We start from the raw sequence: 13,766 nt of genomic DNA on the forward strand, positions 1-13,766 counted from the left end.
TTACTCCTTCATAAGTGGGGCTTGTGGTCCATGACTTACTCCTTCATAAGTGGGGCTTGTGGTCCATAAAGTACCCCTTCATAAGTGGGGCTTGTGGTCTATGACTTACTCCTTCATAAGTGGGGCTTGTGGTCCATAACTTACTCCTTCATAAGTGGGGCTTGTGGTCTATGACTTACTCCTTCATAAGTAAGGCTTGTGGTCCATGACTTACTCCTTCATAAGTAAGGCTTGTGGTCCATGACTTACTCCTTCATAAGTGGGGCTTGTGGTCCATGACTTACTCCTTCAGAAGTGGGGCTTGTGGTCCATAACTTACTCCTTCATAAATGGGGCTTGTGGTCCATGACTTACTCCTTCATAAGTGGGGCTTGTGGTCCATAACTTACTCCTTCATAAGTAAGGCTTGTGGTCCATGACTTACTCCTTCATAAGTGGGGCTTGTGGTCCATAACTTACTCCTTCATAAGTGGGGCTTGTGGTCCATGACTTACTCCTTCATAAGTGGGGCTTGTGGTCCATAACTTACTCCTTCATAAGTGGGGCTTGTGGTCTATGACTTACTCCTTCATAAGTAAGGCTTGTGGTCCATGACTTACTCCTTCATAAGTAAGGCTTGTGGTCCATGACTTACTCCTTCATAAGTGGGGCTTGTGGTCCATGACTTACTCCTTCATAAGTGGGGCTTGTGGTCCATAACTTACTCCTTCATAAAAGGGGCTTGTGGTCCATGACTTACTCCTTCATAAGTGGGGCTTGTGGTCCATAACTTACTCCTTCATAAGTAAGGCTTGTGGTCCATGACTTACTCCTTAATAAGTAGGGCTTGTGGTCCATAACTTACTCCTTCATAAGTGGGGCTTGTGGTCCATAACTTACTCCTTCATAAGTGGGGCTTGTGGTCCATGACTTACTCCTTCATAAGTGGGGCTTGTGGTCCATAACTTACTCCTTCATAAGTGAGGCTTGTGGTCCATAACTTACTCCTTCATAAGTGGGGCTTGTGGTCCATAACTTACTCCTTCATAAGAAGGGCTTGTGGTCCACAACTTACTCCTTCATAAGAGGGGCTTGTGGTCCATAACTTACTCCTTCATAAGTGGGGCTTGTGGTCCATAACTTACTCCTTCATAAGAGGGGCTTGTGGTCCACAACTTACTCCTTCATAAGTGGGGCTTGTGGTCCATAACTTACTCCTTCATAAGAGGGGCTTGTGGTCCACAACTTACTCCTTCATAAGAGGGGCTTGTGGTCCATGACTTACTCCTTCAGAAGTGGGGCTTGTGGTCCATAACTTACTCCTTCATAAATGGGGCTTGTGGTCCATAACTTACTCCTTCATAAGTGGGGCTTGTGGTCCATAACTTACTCCTTCATAAGTGGGGCTTGTGGTCCACAACTTACTCCTTCATAAGTGGGGCTTGTGGTCCATAACTTACTCCTTCATAAGTGGGGCTTGTGGTCTATAACTTACTCCTTCATAAGCGGGGATTGTGGTCCATAACTTACTCCTTCATAAGCGGGGATTGTGGTCCATAACTTACTCCTTCATAAGTGGGGCTTGTGGTCCATGACTTACTCCTTCATAAGTGGGGCTTGTGGTCCATAACTTACTCCTTCATAAGTGAGGCTTGTGGTCCATGACTTACTCCTTCATAGGTGGGGCTTGTGGTCCATAACTTACTCCTTCATAAGTGGGGCTTGTGGTCCATAACTTACTCCTTCGTAAGTGGGGCTTGTGGTCCATAACTTACTCCTTCATAAGAGGGGCTTGTGGTCCATAACTTACTCCTTCATAAGTGGGGCTTGTGGTCCATGACTTACTCCTTCATAAGTGGGGCTTGTGGTCCATGACTTACTCCTTCATAAGTAAGGCTTGTGGTCCATGACTTACCCCTTCATAAGTGGGGCTTGTGGTCCATAACTTACTCCTTCATAAGTGAGGCTTGTGGTCCATAACTTACTCCTTTATAAGTGGGGCTTGTGGTCCATAACTTACTCCTTCATAAGTGGGGCTTGTGGTCCATAACTTACTCCTTCATAAGAAGGGCTTGTGGTCCACAACTTACTCCTTCATAAGAGGGGCTTGTGGTCCATAACTTACTCCTTCATAAGTGGGGCTTGTGGTCCATAACTTACTCCTTCATAAGAGGGGCTTGTGGTCCACAACTTACTCCTTCATAAGAGGGGCTTGTGGTCCATGACTTACTCCTTCATAAGTGGGGCTTGTGGTCCATAACTTACTCCTTCATAAGTGGGGCTTGTGGTCCATAACTTACTCCTTCATAAGTGGGGCTTGTGGTCCATAACTTACTCCTTCATAAGAGGGGCTTGTTGTCCATAACTTACTCCTTCATAAGTGGGGCTTGTGTTCCATAACTTACTCCTTCATAAGTGGAGCTTGTGGTCCATAACTTACTCCTTCATAAGAGGGGCTTGTTGTCCATAACTTACTCCTTCATAAGTGGGGCTTGTGTTCCATAACTTACTCCTTCATAAGTGGGGCTTGAGGTCCATAACTTACTCCTTCATAAGAGGGGCTTGTTGTCCATAACTTACTCCTTCATAAGTGGGGCTTGTGTTCCATAACTTACTCCTTCATAAGTGGAGCTTGTGGTCCATAACTTACTCCTTCATAAGAGGGGCTTGTTGTCCATAACTTACTCCTTCATAAGTGGGGCTTGTGTTCCATAACTTACTCCTTCATAAGTGGGGCTTGTGGTCCATGACTTACTCCTTCATAAGTGGGGCTTGTGTTCCATAACTTACTCCTTCATAAGTGGGGCTTGTGGTCCATAACTTACTCCTTCATAAGAGGGGCTTGTTGTCCATAACTTACTCCTTCATAAGTGGAGCTTGTGGTCCATAACTTACTCCTTCATAAGTGGGGCTTGTGGTCCATAACTTACTCCTTCATAAGTGGGGATTGAGATTGAGATTTTTATAATCTCTCTGTTTGAAGCAAAAAGTGCTGTAGTTGTTGTTGCTGTATTTTTATAATCTCTCTGTTTGTAACAAAGAGTGCAGCAGATGTTGTTGCTGCTGAGATTGCAGCCATTAGTTCGTCTAAGATGAGCGCAAGGGAGAAGAACCGGGCCAAGCGCAAAGCCAAACTGCTTGCTAAACAGAGATCAAAGGAGGCAGGTGACTCAGTCAGGTACTGTATGCAAGCTGGACAGGAAACATGTGAATATAAAAAAGGGCTTTACTCCCCACAGCTGTTAAATTCTATTACTAATCCTTCTAATCCAGCTAACTTGCTGGATCAAGTCTCCTGGATATTTTGTCATCTAAATAATGTGTTTTAGGTTAACATTAACATGGGGAAAAAAAAGACCAACCTGATGTTCTGAAATTTGGTTGCCCTTAATAATTTAATAGCACAGGTTCTTTGACAAATTTCAAATCGAACAAGGAAAGAAAAGCAGAATCACCCCTCTAAATAAAATGCTCAAAATACAACACAAGGGAGAGAGATCAGCAAACACAGCTCAAGACACATATAGATACCTTTATTCTGATCCTTCAGGTTCATTTCCATGGCCTCAAAACACAATGTCCACTCCTTTAAGGCTTGTAAAACCACGAAGATGCCTTTACGGATTGCAAAGCATTCTGGGAGATCCAGGGAAAAATTCATGATGGGAGGGCCAGTCAACACTCCTCTCCCCAAAGTCAGATGGTTTTTTATAAGTCTTTTTACCCCGAAGCCAAACAAATCAATTCCAGGTCATACAGACCCAGAATAGCAGTGTAAACAATTTTGGAATCAATTTGGTTTCAGAAAAGAGAGCATTTAGGAGGGCTGTGGTGATTCATTAGAAAATTATTTTCTCATCCAGGCAAAGCCAAACAAGAAAAAATCATCATGAATCCACCTTTGCTTGCAAATATCCATAAGCAAAGCACTCAATTATGCCCCAAAAGACTTCATGATGTCCTGAGACACTCTCCTAATATACTTATAGCTGTATTTTTGATAAAAAATACAAGCAACCATCAACTTGTGCTGGCTTCAGCACAACGACGAGGGATTAAAAGTGGGGACCGCAAAGCACTGTTGGAAAGCTTGGATGCCGCTGACTAGGTGCAGCTGTGTTTGACTTTGACGGGCTGTATAAAACTCAGAATAGGGGGGGGGAGGTATCTTTTTTAAGTCTTTTTTTTGTAAATTCAGCTCAAAAATAGCCAGGAGTCAATGGGTTAAACTTCAAACCCATAAATAATATGCACTGTACTGTAGGTCCATGGGTTGATATCGGGTATTGTGTAAATTGTGATCTGTTTCAAACACAGAAAACCTTAGCATATATAGATAAAGATACAGTATTTTGTCCTTATTTATATGAAAAAATTAGCAACTTCTAATGTAGTATTAAAATAATATGTTTTCAACTGAGCCTGAAAACTTAAGCTGATTTGGGTTTCCCTTTAGAGTTGAACTTAATGGGATTCTACTGTTAGTTCTATTGAATATATATTTTTATATGTTTGTTCTTGTTACCTTGTGTTTCTAGCAATGAAGATGAGGATGGCCCTAATGTCAAGAAAAGAAAGACAGCAAGTGTTGTAGTGGAACAACCTGCCCATGCTGATAAAATTGTGGTCGATAATGTCACTGACGTGGCTGCTACCTTTGAAGAGGTATGTACAGATTATATGGTTCACATGTTCACGCCTACATTTATTAGACAGTGTGTGAAAACTGATGTTACACATAATGGGCTTTTGAAGTATTCAGATACAGTGTTATACACTGTACAAACAGCATTGTGTCTGTCTATTCACCCTCAAACACAGTCAAGGTACAGTACAAAAAAACATGTTTTTTTTTTGTATTCAGTCAGGAGAGTGGCCCTTTGAGCATTTTTGCCAAGAACTTAGCCAAGAACTTTTTCACCATTCTTGGGAGGTAAGTGCCATTACTCAGTTTGTTGTTTTGGCCAAATACAGTATTTCCAACTCTATTGATGTTTATTTTTTTGCAAAGTTTTTATACAGAAGCTCTGGTCCATTTCACAGAACACTCTATTTTTAACACTCCATTTCTTGGGTTACAGGATGGTTTTCATATGATCCCACTTAATTGCATGCCTATCTTGTACGATTTAAAAAAACTTACTTTGCCATCATTTGCAATTGTGTGTGACCATATGGAAACCCCTCTGCGATTGAAATGCAATCTTACAGTATGGTTAAAATAACTGTGATCATGTGCTATTGAGTCGTATGGGAACCAGTTTTAAAAGAGCTCAGAATTCTTAAAGTTCATATAACCTTTCAGAGTTGATAGACTTTGTCAATTCTTTATATTATTCATCTTCCAAATGGTATGTGGTTCATATGGACCCTATAAAAGACATGTTTGCGCGAATAACGCAAATCTGTAATATTGAGGTATTTTGGTCAACCTTCGAAAAAAAATGCTGTGAACTGAAAGACCCGGGTCCAGTCATTTGTGACATAGATCGAGATGTCAACCAAATTACATGAGAAAACATATTGCTCGCGCTAAACCGGTTCCCGTCTTCATGTGTTCTTAATTATTGCAAAAGAACGTTGTGTGGTTACAACTTTTACCGTCATCTTTATATCTCAACCTGGTACTCAAATGATTATTTAACTTCATGAAACAAATCTGAAAAATTTAGCAGATATTTTTTAATTGTTTTTGCATTGTGTGTGCACGCTGCATTTGCAATCAAGAATTGCGACATTCTTAAGAGCTCGCTGTTTTTGAAACATACAACAAAACGATATTTTCTTTTTTCGCATACAATTCATGACTTTAAATCATTCTTCTCTTCATTGTGGGTAGTATTGCAAAAGAAAACAATTCGCCAATATTTTGTGGTATTGCCATCTCTGAATTTTAACGGATTTAATGAAAACATGTTTCAGATTTTCCTGCCAAAACTTGGAATTATTCACTCTATTCAATCTCCTTTCGCGCGGCCAGGAAAATTTTCAAAGATCTGTAGAAAATCCAAATTTCAATCATCAAATTTAATTCCCTTTTCAGAATTTGAAAGTTTATCTATGCTTTGTTTTGGCTAGATCATTATAAGTAAAAGGTTTTAAGAACTTTAATTTTTACCTTTTTGAAACTTAGTCACACAGTTCAAATTATGGTTGCATGGTGTCCTAGTTATTGGTAGTGAATGCTTAACCAGGTTCCTAGATTAGCTTTGAAACAGAATTGGCACCTTCCAATATGCATTGAAGTACATGATGTTTTATTAACGATACTTTGTTTACTATCATACAACCAAATTGAATTTTCCAGTTGCATTAGTTTTCTACTTTGGTTAACTAGTGGGGTAGAAAAGCTGGTCGGAAGAAGGCGTTTTTATGTTGCTAATGTTCTTTTCCTTCAGGTACGACATGGAGCTGCCACTGGATTGCGAGAGATTGTCAAGGTTCATGGTCAGGGTGCTGGTAAAACAGTGGACACTTTTTTAGAAGAAGTGAGTACTTAATCAAAAGGTTCTAATAGAAGTCCGACCCCAAAAGTGTCAGCAGTCTCACTTCTTACTTTCTTAAAAAATCCCAAAAATGTGACAAAATCTTTGAAAGGGGGAGGTGGTTATGGGCCAACTCTTGTAAAAAAAAAAGAAAATCGAACAAAAAATGATGATCCATGTATTTTTTGTAAATATTGTGCCAAGATATAATAAGAATGGTGTCAGGTTCTGTCTATAGATAGGGGTGGGTGTTTATCCATTTTTTTTCATAGATGTTTTAATTTATTTATTTTTAAAAATTTTTATGTTACAAGATCCCTTAAGAAATTTATGCAAAGTTTCAAAGTTCGCTGCAACCAACCAGGTGACTAACCATGAGCATAATCAAATAAGACTTCTGCTGCATCCACCAGATGCACATGCAGAACATGAAGTGGATGGAGAACATGGCCGTCTACCTGCTGTGTGTGCTTGCTCTCGACCGATTTGGAGACTTTGTCTCCGATGAGGTAAGTTCTAGTATAAAATAGCACATCTTTGTGAGTGTTCAAAGTTCGAACTAGGTACGGCAGAGATCACAGTACAAACCTAAGCGGAGCTAAGGTTTCTAGTGCTAGATGGTTCTGGAAATTTGCTCTGAGATGAGGAATGTTGACATGCGGAGAACACCATGGACCATATGGGACTCGAACCCATTACAGAATGCGGCATGAATGCCTACATAACTGCACACCTTAATGGAATGGGGTGACTCCAGCTTGTCACTGCCTATATGTTATCACATGAAGTTATCTACATGTAATTATCACCTTCCTCCGAAGGTCAAACACACAGTTCTCCCGTAACTTCACACTGCTAGCCTATTTCTACCTCTCATACATAGCCACTACTCCAACCCTTACAGCCCTAAATGCAATACACCATATAAAATAGCCACACGTACACACTTTAACCCACGCACCAACATCCATTACCACACATTCTATCACCTCACACAGCCACAGTTAAGCCCTGACGCCTTGGTACGAATACCAGATTAAAACCAAAACTACATCATGCAGCACTGAAATAGCTTGTCCTAAGAGTGTTAAAGCTAAAATAAGGAGGGAGGTCAATGAATGGTTACTCAGAGTTTTGGAGGGTGAAAGACAATTTTGACCATTCAAAAGCTGATATAGTGAAATAGGGTAAAATACAATAAAAAAGCAGCTCTAACAGGTCTTGTGAAAACAAACAGCTGGAGGCAATCACAGCATACCATGGATATTGTCAACACACATCTCTTCCTTTTTTGCAGGTGGTTGCACCAGTTCGTGAGACATGTGCCCAGACCCTGGGCGTGGTCGTGCGGCACATGAATGTGTCTGACTGTAGGAGTGTCATGTTGACTCTTCTCACCCTTCAGGAGCAGACAGAGTGGGAGGTCCGACATGGCGGGCTACTAGGCATCAAGTACTTACTGGCTGTCAGACAGGTTTGTAAAAACTTGTCAGACAGGTTGATAAATACTTGTCAAACAGAGGCCGGTTTCTAGCTCAGTTAGGAGTAATCGGTAGTTAAATCTGCACTTTATCTCCAGATAGACATATCCATACTTAAATTCGGTCCCTGAAACAGTCAATAATTATTCATGGATAGAATTACAGATTAAGTAGCAGAGGTTGGGAGGACCTGATAAGTTGCTACTGTATCTGCAGAGAAATTGCTTAAATCTAGATGGCGGATGTGGACTCCTAAGCTTGGTACTAAAATTACAGTTTCATAAATTTCAAAACCCGTTATGGAAGCCTGCGTTTTTCCTACACTTGCTGGGAGGAATCCTAATTAACTCCATAAACTTGGGTCATGTCCACAATTTGAAACTAAAGGCCTTGATTTCAAGGTGGAGTTAATGGGAGAGATTAATTGCAAATTGAGCGGGTACTTCTGCGACCAGCTGGTGTGATTACAGACAATATAGTACTAAAATGTCTGGTAGCTGATCTATTTTTATTTGATGCTTTTATCTCTCAACACCCCAATATTACTTAGCTCACAACAACATGTTGCAGTGTTCTGATAAGTTTGCAATGTTGCAGGACCTCTCAGCTGATCTTCTACCTCTCGTGCTAAATCCAATCATCTCAGCACTGCAAGATGATGATGATGATGTCAGAGCAATTGCAGCATCTGCATTGCTTCCTATTGCAGAGTCCATAGTTCAACTTGCACCAAATAAGGTATGTCTCTATTGCAAATAAGGTATGTAGCCTTTTCCCTGTTGCAAAGCTTATAGTTCAACCTCCCCCAAATAAAGGTATGTAGCATTCTTGCATATCGCAGGCCCTATTCATAGTCCAACCTCCAAATAAGGTATGGTGAATTACTCCCTATTGCAGAGCCTATCTATAGTCCAACCTCCTCCAAATAGGGTACAGAGCATTAATCCCTAAAGCAGAGCACGTACAGTAGTTCACATTGCACCAAAAAAGGTATATAGATAAATACAAATGAAAACTACGTTATTTGGTGACAGTTGATTGCATGTTATCTAAGCATGGTGATGATTGTATTGTTTTCTGAGAATAATGACCATTGTTTGATTTTGCTGAAAATGGAGATTGTTTGTAATTTTTTCTGAGAATGGTGAACATTGTTTGTATGTTTTCTGTAATGTATTTGAGAAAAACCTTAGGATCAAAACGAATAAACAGTAATGGCGGACTCTCGTTGTTTATTGCTGTTACCCATAAAACCTTGCGGTCATACAAACAGGAATCCCAAACATTACATACTGCCCCACCCAAGTTTACAACTAAAAGATACTTGCTTGCTGAGGCCAGTAAAACTATCAAATTTATACACACAACATGTCAATAAGTAAAAAACAACAACAATGTCCATGACAAGTTCTTGACAAGTTGTCAATCCATCAGATCCGGAAAAATGTACACAGTGTGTGATATGCTGCTTAAAATTAACATACATAGTCTTTGAGGTGAGTAGGTGTGGTTTTGAGTCGAGTACTTCTTCGCAGAGTACTTGCAGGTTCAGAAGCTGGAAGCTCTGTCGTCTTCGGTTCCAATGAAGGTTCTGGAACTGTGATCTCAGGTTCCTTAAATTCCTCTGGAATCTGCTTGGGTACAGTTGTTTGCATTGGAACTTGGGCCAATTCTGTTGAACTCTGAAGATCATTGGCGACTGTGGGTGTGCTTGTCCTCAGGCGAAGATGGTCAACATGTCGTCGAAACACTCCACCTGAACTGAGTTGAACGACATACGAAACCGGTCCTGACTGTTGAATAATTGTTCCACATAACCACTTTGGACCATATGAAAAATTCTTGACAAATACTGGGTCATTCACTTGAAATTCTCTGAGTGGCACTAGATTGTCGTGTTGTTTCTTCTGTGCGAGCTGTTTATCTTCTACACGAGTGCGAATTGTGTCCTGACTAAGGGGGTTTACCAGGTCCAAGCGCGTCTTCAGCTTCCGGTTCATTAATAGCTCACCAGGTGTTTTACCAGTGGTTGCATGAGGTGTGGTACGATAGCTTAGTAAAAATCTGCTTAACTTCGTGTCTAAGTTTTCCTTTTCCCCTCCCATCTTCTTCATTGTTTCCTTGAAAGTGCAAACATATCTTTCAGCAAATCCATTGGATGCTGGGTGTTTAGGTGCTGAAGTGATGTGTTTTATGCCATTCTCAGACATAAAAAGGGCAAATTCTTCACCTATGAAGGCAGTTGCATTATCAGATACAATGATATCAGGCAGTCCATGTACTGAGAAGCATTCTCTTAACTTCTGGATGGTTACTGCAGCAGTACTGGAGTTTGTCTTGAATACCTCGATCCACTTACTATAGGCATCACCGATCACCAGGAACATGTGTCCTTCGAAAGGTCCTGCATAGTCAATATGTATGCGAGACCAAGGTCTAGACGGCCACTCCCACGGATGTAGGGGTGCAGTAGAAGGTGCCTTAGCATTACTTTGGCAGCTTGTGCAATCTTTCACCTTTTGCTCAATATCCGCGTCCAGGCCAGGCCACCAGAAATAGCTTCGGGCTAACATTTTCATGCGAACCATTCCAGGATGTCCATCATGTAGTTCCTGGAGAAGCTTGACTCTTCCTTGAGGAGGAATGACTACGCGAGAGCCCCAGAGTAGACAGCCATCCTGACAGCTCAGTTGGTGCTTTCTATCAGAGTAGGGCTTGAACTCAATGCGATCATTTGAATTGGGCCAACCGGACATTACTTGGTGTCGTACTGCACTAAGAATAGGATCTTTTGAGGTCCAACGCTCAATGTCCTTGACTTTAACGGGTGTGTTGACTTCAAGATGATTCATTACAAACATAATGTCGCCAGGCACTGGAACATTTCTAGTTTCATTTGGCAATGGCAGCCGGCTTAGGCCATCGGCATTACCATTTTTCTGGCCTTCTCGATATACTAAAGTGTATGAGTAGCCTGACAGGAATACCGCCCACCTCAATATGCGTGGTGAGGCTGAGGTCGGTATTTGTTTAGTTGACTGTAGCAGACCCAGCAGGGGTTTGTGATCAGTGTAGATGGTAAAACTCCGTCCATATAAGTATGAGTGGAACTTCCTCACCCCGAACATGATGGCTGCTGCCTCTTTGTCGAGCTGTGAATAGTTCTTTTCGGCTGGGGACAGAGTACGTGAGGCATATGAAATAGGACGTTCAGTCCCATCATCCATCACATGTGAAATAACACAACCAAGACCATATGGTGATGCGTCACAAGCAAGGGTTAACTCTCTTTCCAAGCTGTAATGCACTAGAAGTTGTGAAGAGTGAAGTGTGGACTTGGCTTGGTTCCAAGATTTTTCATGTGCTTCACTCCAGTTCCAAGGTGTGTCTTTGACTAACAGCTGATGTAAAGGAGATAGTATTGTAGTGATGTTAGGTATGTAACAAGCGTAATAGTTAAGCATGCCTAAAAAGGCTTGCAGTTCTTTCAGATTAGAAGGTCTCGGTGACTCTTGAATTGCTTTGATTTTCTCGTCAAGGGGGTGGATACCATCTTTGTCTATGCGGTGTCCCAGGTAAGTGACTTCAGGTGCTTGAAAAATGCACTTCGAACGTTTAAGACGGACGCCAGCTTTGTCCAGACGTGACAGGACTTCTGTTAGACTTTTGAGATGATCTGCTGATGTCTTCCCGGCAATGAGAATATCATCTATTCGTACTACAACATTCGGAATACCCTGCAGTAAATTTTCCATTGTGCGTTGGAAAATCCCAGGGGCTGAGGCAATGCCGTAGCACAGTCTATTGTACTCAAATAGGCCTTTATGAGTGGTGATAGTGGTGTACTTCTTTGATTCTTCATCTAACTCAAGTTGTTGATAAGCTTGACTCAGATCTAGTTTTGTAAACTGCACTCCACCTCCAAGTTGAGCTAGCAGATCCTCTGTTTTAGGAATTGGGTAATTGTCAAGTTTGCTAACTTGGTTCAAAGTAACTTTGAAGTCTCCACAAATGCGTATAGACTCATCAGATTTGACAATGGGTACAATGGGTGTTGCCCATTCCGAAAATTGAACTGGACGAATTGTTCCTTCTTCTAACAAACGGTCCAATTCTCTCTCTACCTTCTGACGTCGTGCATATTCTAACGTGCGAGGTTTGAAGTACTTGGGTTTGGCTTGAGGATCAACGTATATCTTTGCTTTCACTCCTTGAATTGTCCCTAGTCCTTCCTTGAATAAATTTTCATGTTTCTTTAGCAGGTCAGACACATCAGGGGATACAACTTGAACTAGGAAAATCTCTGGCCATGACAACTTAACATGTTGTAACCAATCTCGTCCAAAGAGACTGGGCACCTTGCCTTGTACAACTATAACTGGCAAGTGTTCAAAGAAGTCCTTGTACTTGACTTCCACTACAAGCTTTCCTAAAACTGGAATTGTCTCCCCGGTGTATGTTTTCAAGGTTAGCTTGGTATCTTGCAGATTGAGAGATGAACCCTCAATGTTCTTCAATTGATCAAAAATGTCCTCTCCGATTACTGAAAGTGATGCACCAGTGTCCAGTTCCATTTGAACTTTAAGACCATTTAATTCAACATCTACTAAATACGGATTTTGGCGGTTGCCTTGACTGACAGCAAACAATGGATATATATCTTCATCTTCTATTTCTTTATCAGTATCCAGGACATGAATTGCTGGTTTCCCTTGTTTTGGATGGTGGTTTGAATTTGGCTTGGTTGTCTCGGACGACTTTTTTGCTTTTTTGAGACATTTGGCAACAATATGTCCTTTCTTTTTACAATAATGGCACGTGGCCTCCTTGAAACGACATTTTGACGGGTGGTGATTTTTTCCACAACGATAACACTCTTTATTTTCGCTTTTAGAACGCGGTAAGGGCGAAGAACTGACCTTTTTTACAGATGCAGACGTTGAACTTAACGTAGAAGGAGCAGATTGAAGATCGGCCATGTGCTGTGCGGTCGTTTCCATAGACGAAGCAATGTCGTAAGCTTTTTTGAAAGTTAAGTTCTCTTCTGATAGCAAACGCCTTTGGATTCTTTCATTGTTAATTCCAGACACCAGACGATCACGCAGCATATTTTCCAGACTGCCACCAAAATTGCAGTATTCTGCCATGTTTCGTAGAGCCGCTACAAAGTCAGACACGTTCTCCCCGCTCAATCTGAAACGGTTATTGAACTTGTGCCGTTGCACGCTTTCACTCGGTTTTGGGTTGAAATGGCTCTTTACCAAGGTGCACAAGTCAGCATAAGATTTCTCTCCAGGTTTCGCTGGGGCCAGCAGATCAGACATTAATTTGTAGGTTTTTTTCCCTACCGAACTGAGGAGGATTGCACGGCGTATTTTCAAGTCATCGTCAGACGTAGTTACTCCATTTGCTTCAAAATAGAAGTTTAGACGCTCGATATACTGTTCCCATGAATCAGAATCTCTGTCGAATTCGTCTATTTTGCCGTAGGTTGCCATTTCCGAAATCCTCGTCGCCAAAAAATGTAATGTATTTGAGAAAAACCTTAGGATCAAAACGAATAAACAGTAATGGCGGACTCTCGTTGTTTATTGCTGTTACCCATAAAACCTTGCAGTCATACAAACAGGAATCCCAAACATTACATTTTCTGAGAGTGTTAATCAGGATGGTGATCATTGTTTGTATGTTTGTTGAGAATGATGATCATTGCATATCGTTTTCTGAGTCGTAATCATTGTTTGTATGTTTTTTGAGTGTTAATCAGAATTGTGATCAATTGTATGTATGTTTTCTGAGAATGGTGATCATTGTTTGAATG

The 13,766-nt window shown here is 41.1% G+C and overlaps 2 protein-coding genes across 3 annotated transcripts in view; one reads left to right on the forward strand and one right to left on the reverse strand.

Moving 5' to 3' along the window:
* The window catches only part of LOC5509592 (TATA-binding protein-associated factor 172), a 47,340-nt gene that overhangs the window by 5,844 nt on the left and 27,730 nt on the right, over window positions 1-13,766 (forward strand). For both annotated transcript variants that reach the window (XM_048719452.1, XM_048719451.1), the window contains exons 6-12: window positions 3,021-3,157; window positions 4,518-4,644; window positions 4,844-4,912; window positions 6,378-6,467; window positions 6,878-6,973; window positions 7,762-7,938; window positions 8,543-8,683. In XM_048719452.1, the coding sequence (XP_048575409.1) occupies window positions 3,021-3,157; window positions 4,518-4,644; window positions 4,844-4,912; window positions 6,378-6,467; window positions 6,878-6,973; window positions 7,762-7,938; window positions 8,543-8,683 (837 nt within the window). The remainder of the gene's footprint in view (window positions 1-3,020; window positions 3,158-4,517; window positions 4,645-4,843; window positions 4,913-6,377; window positions 6,468-6,877; window positions 6,974-7,761; window positions 7,939-8,542; window positions 8,684-13,766) is intronic.
* LOC116604397 (uncharacterized protein K02A2.6-like) lies at window positions 9,161-13,567 on the reverse strand. Its single transcript, XM_048719453.1, has one exon. The coding sequence runs from the start codon at window positions 13,441-13,443 to the stop codon at window positions 9,421-9,423; it is 4,023 nt and encodes a 1,340-aa protein (XP_048575410.1). The 5' UTR covers window positions 13,444-13,567; the 3' UTR covers window positions 9,161-9,420.

The sequence above is a fragment of the Nematostella vectensis genome, chromosome 12 (genome assembly GCF_932526225.1).
Source record: "Nematostella vectensis chromosome 12, jaNemVect1.1, whole genome shotgun sequence".
Lineage (NCBI taxonomy): Eukaryota > Metazoa > Cnidaria > Anthozoa > Actiniaria > Edwardsiidae > Nematostella > Nematostella vectensis.

Coding starts and splice junctions, on each gene's coding strand:
- LOC116604397 (XM_048719453.1), bottom strand. CDS start 13,443: ATGGCAACCTACGGCAAAATAGACGAATTCGACAGAGATTCTGATTCA.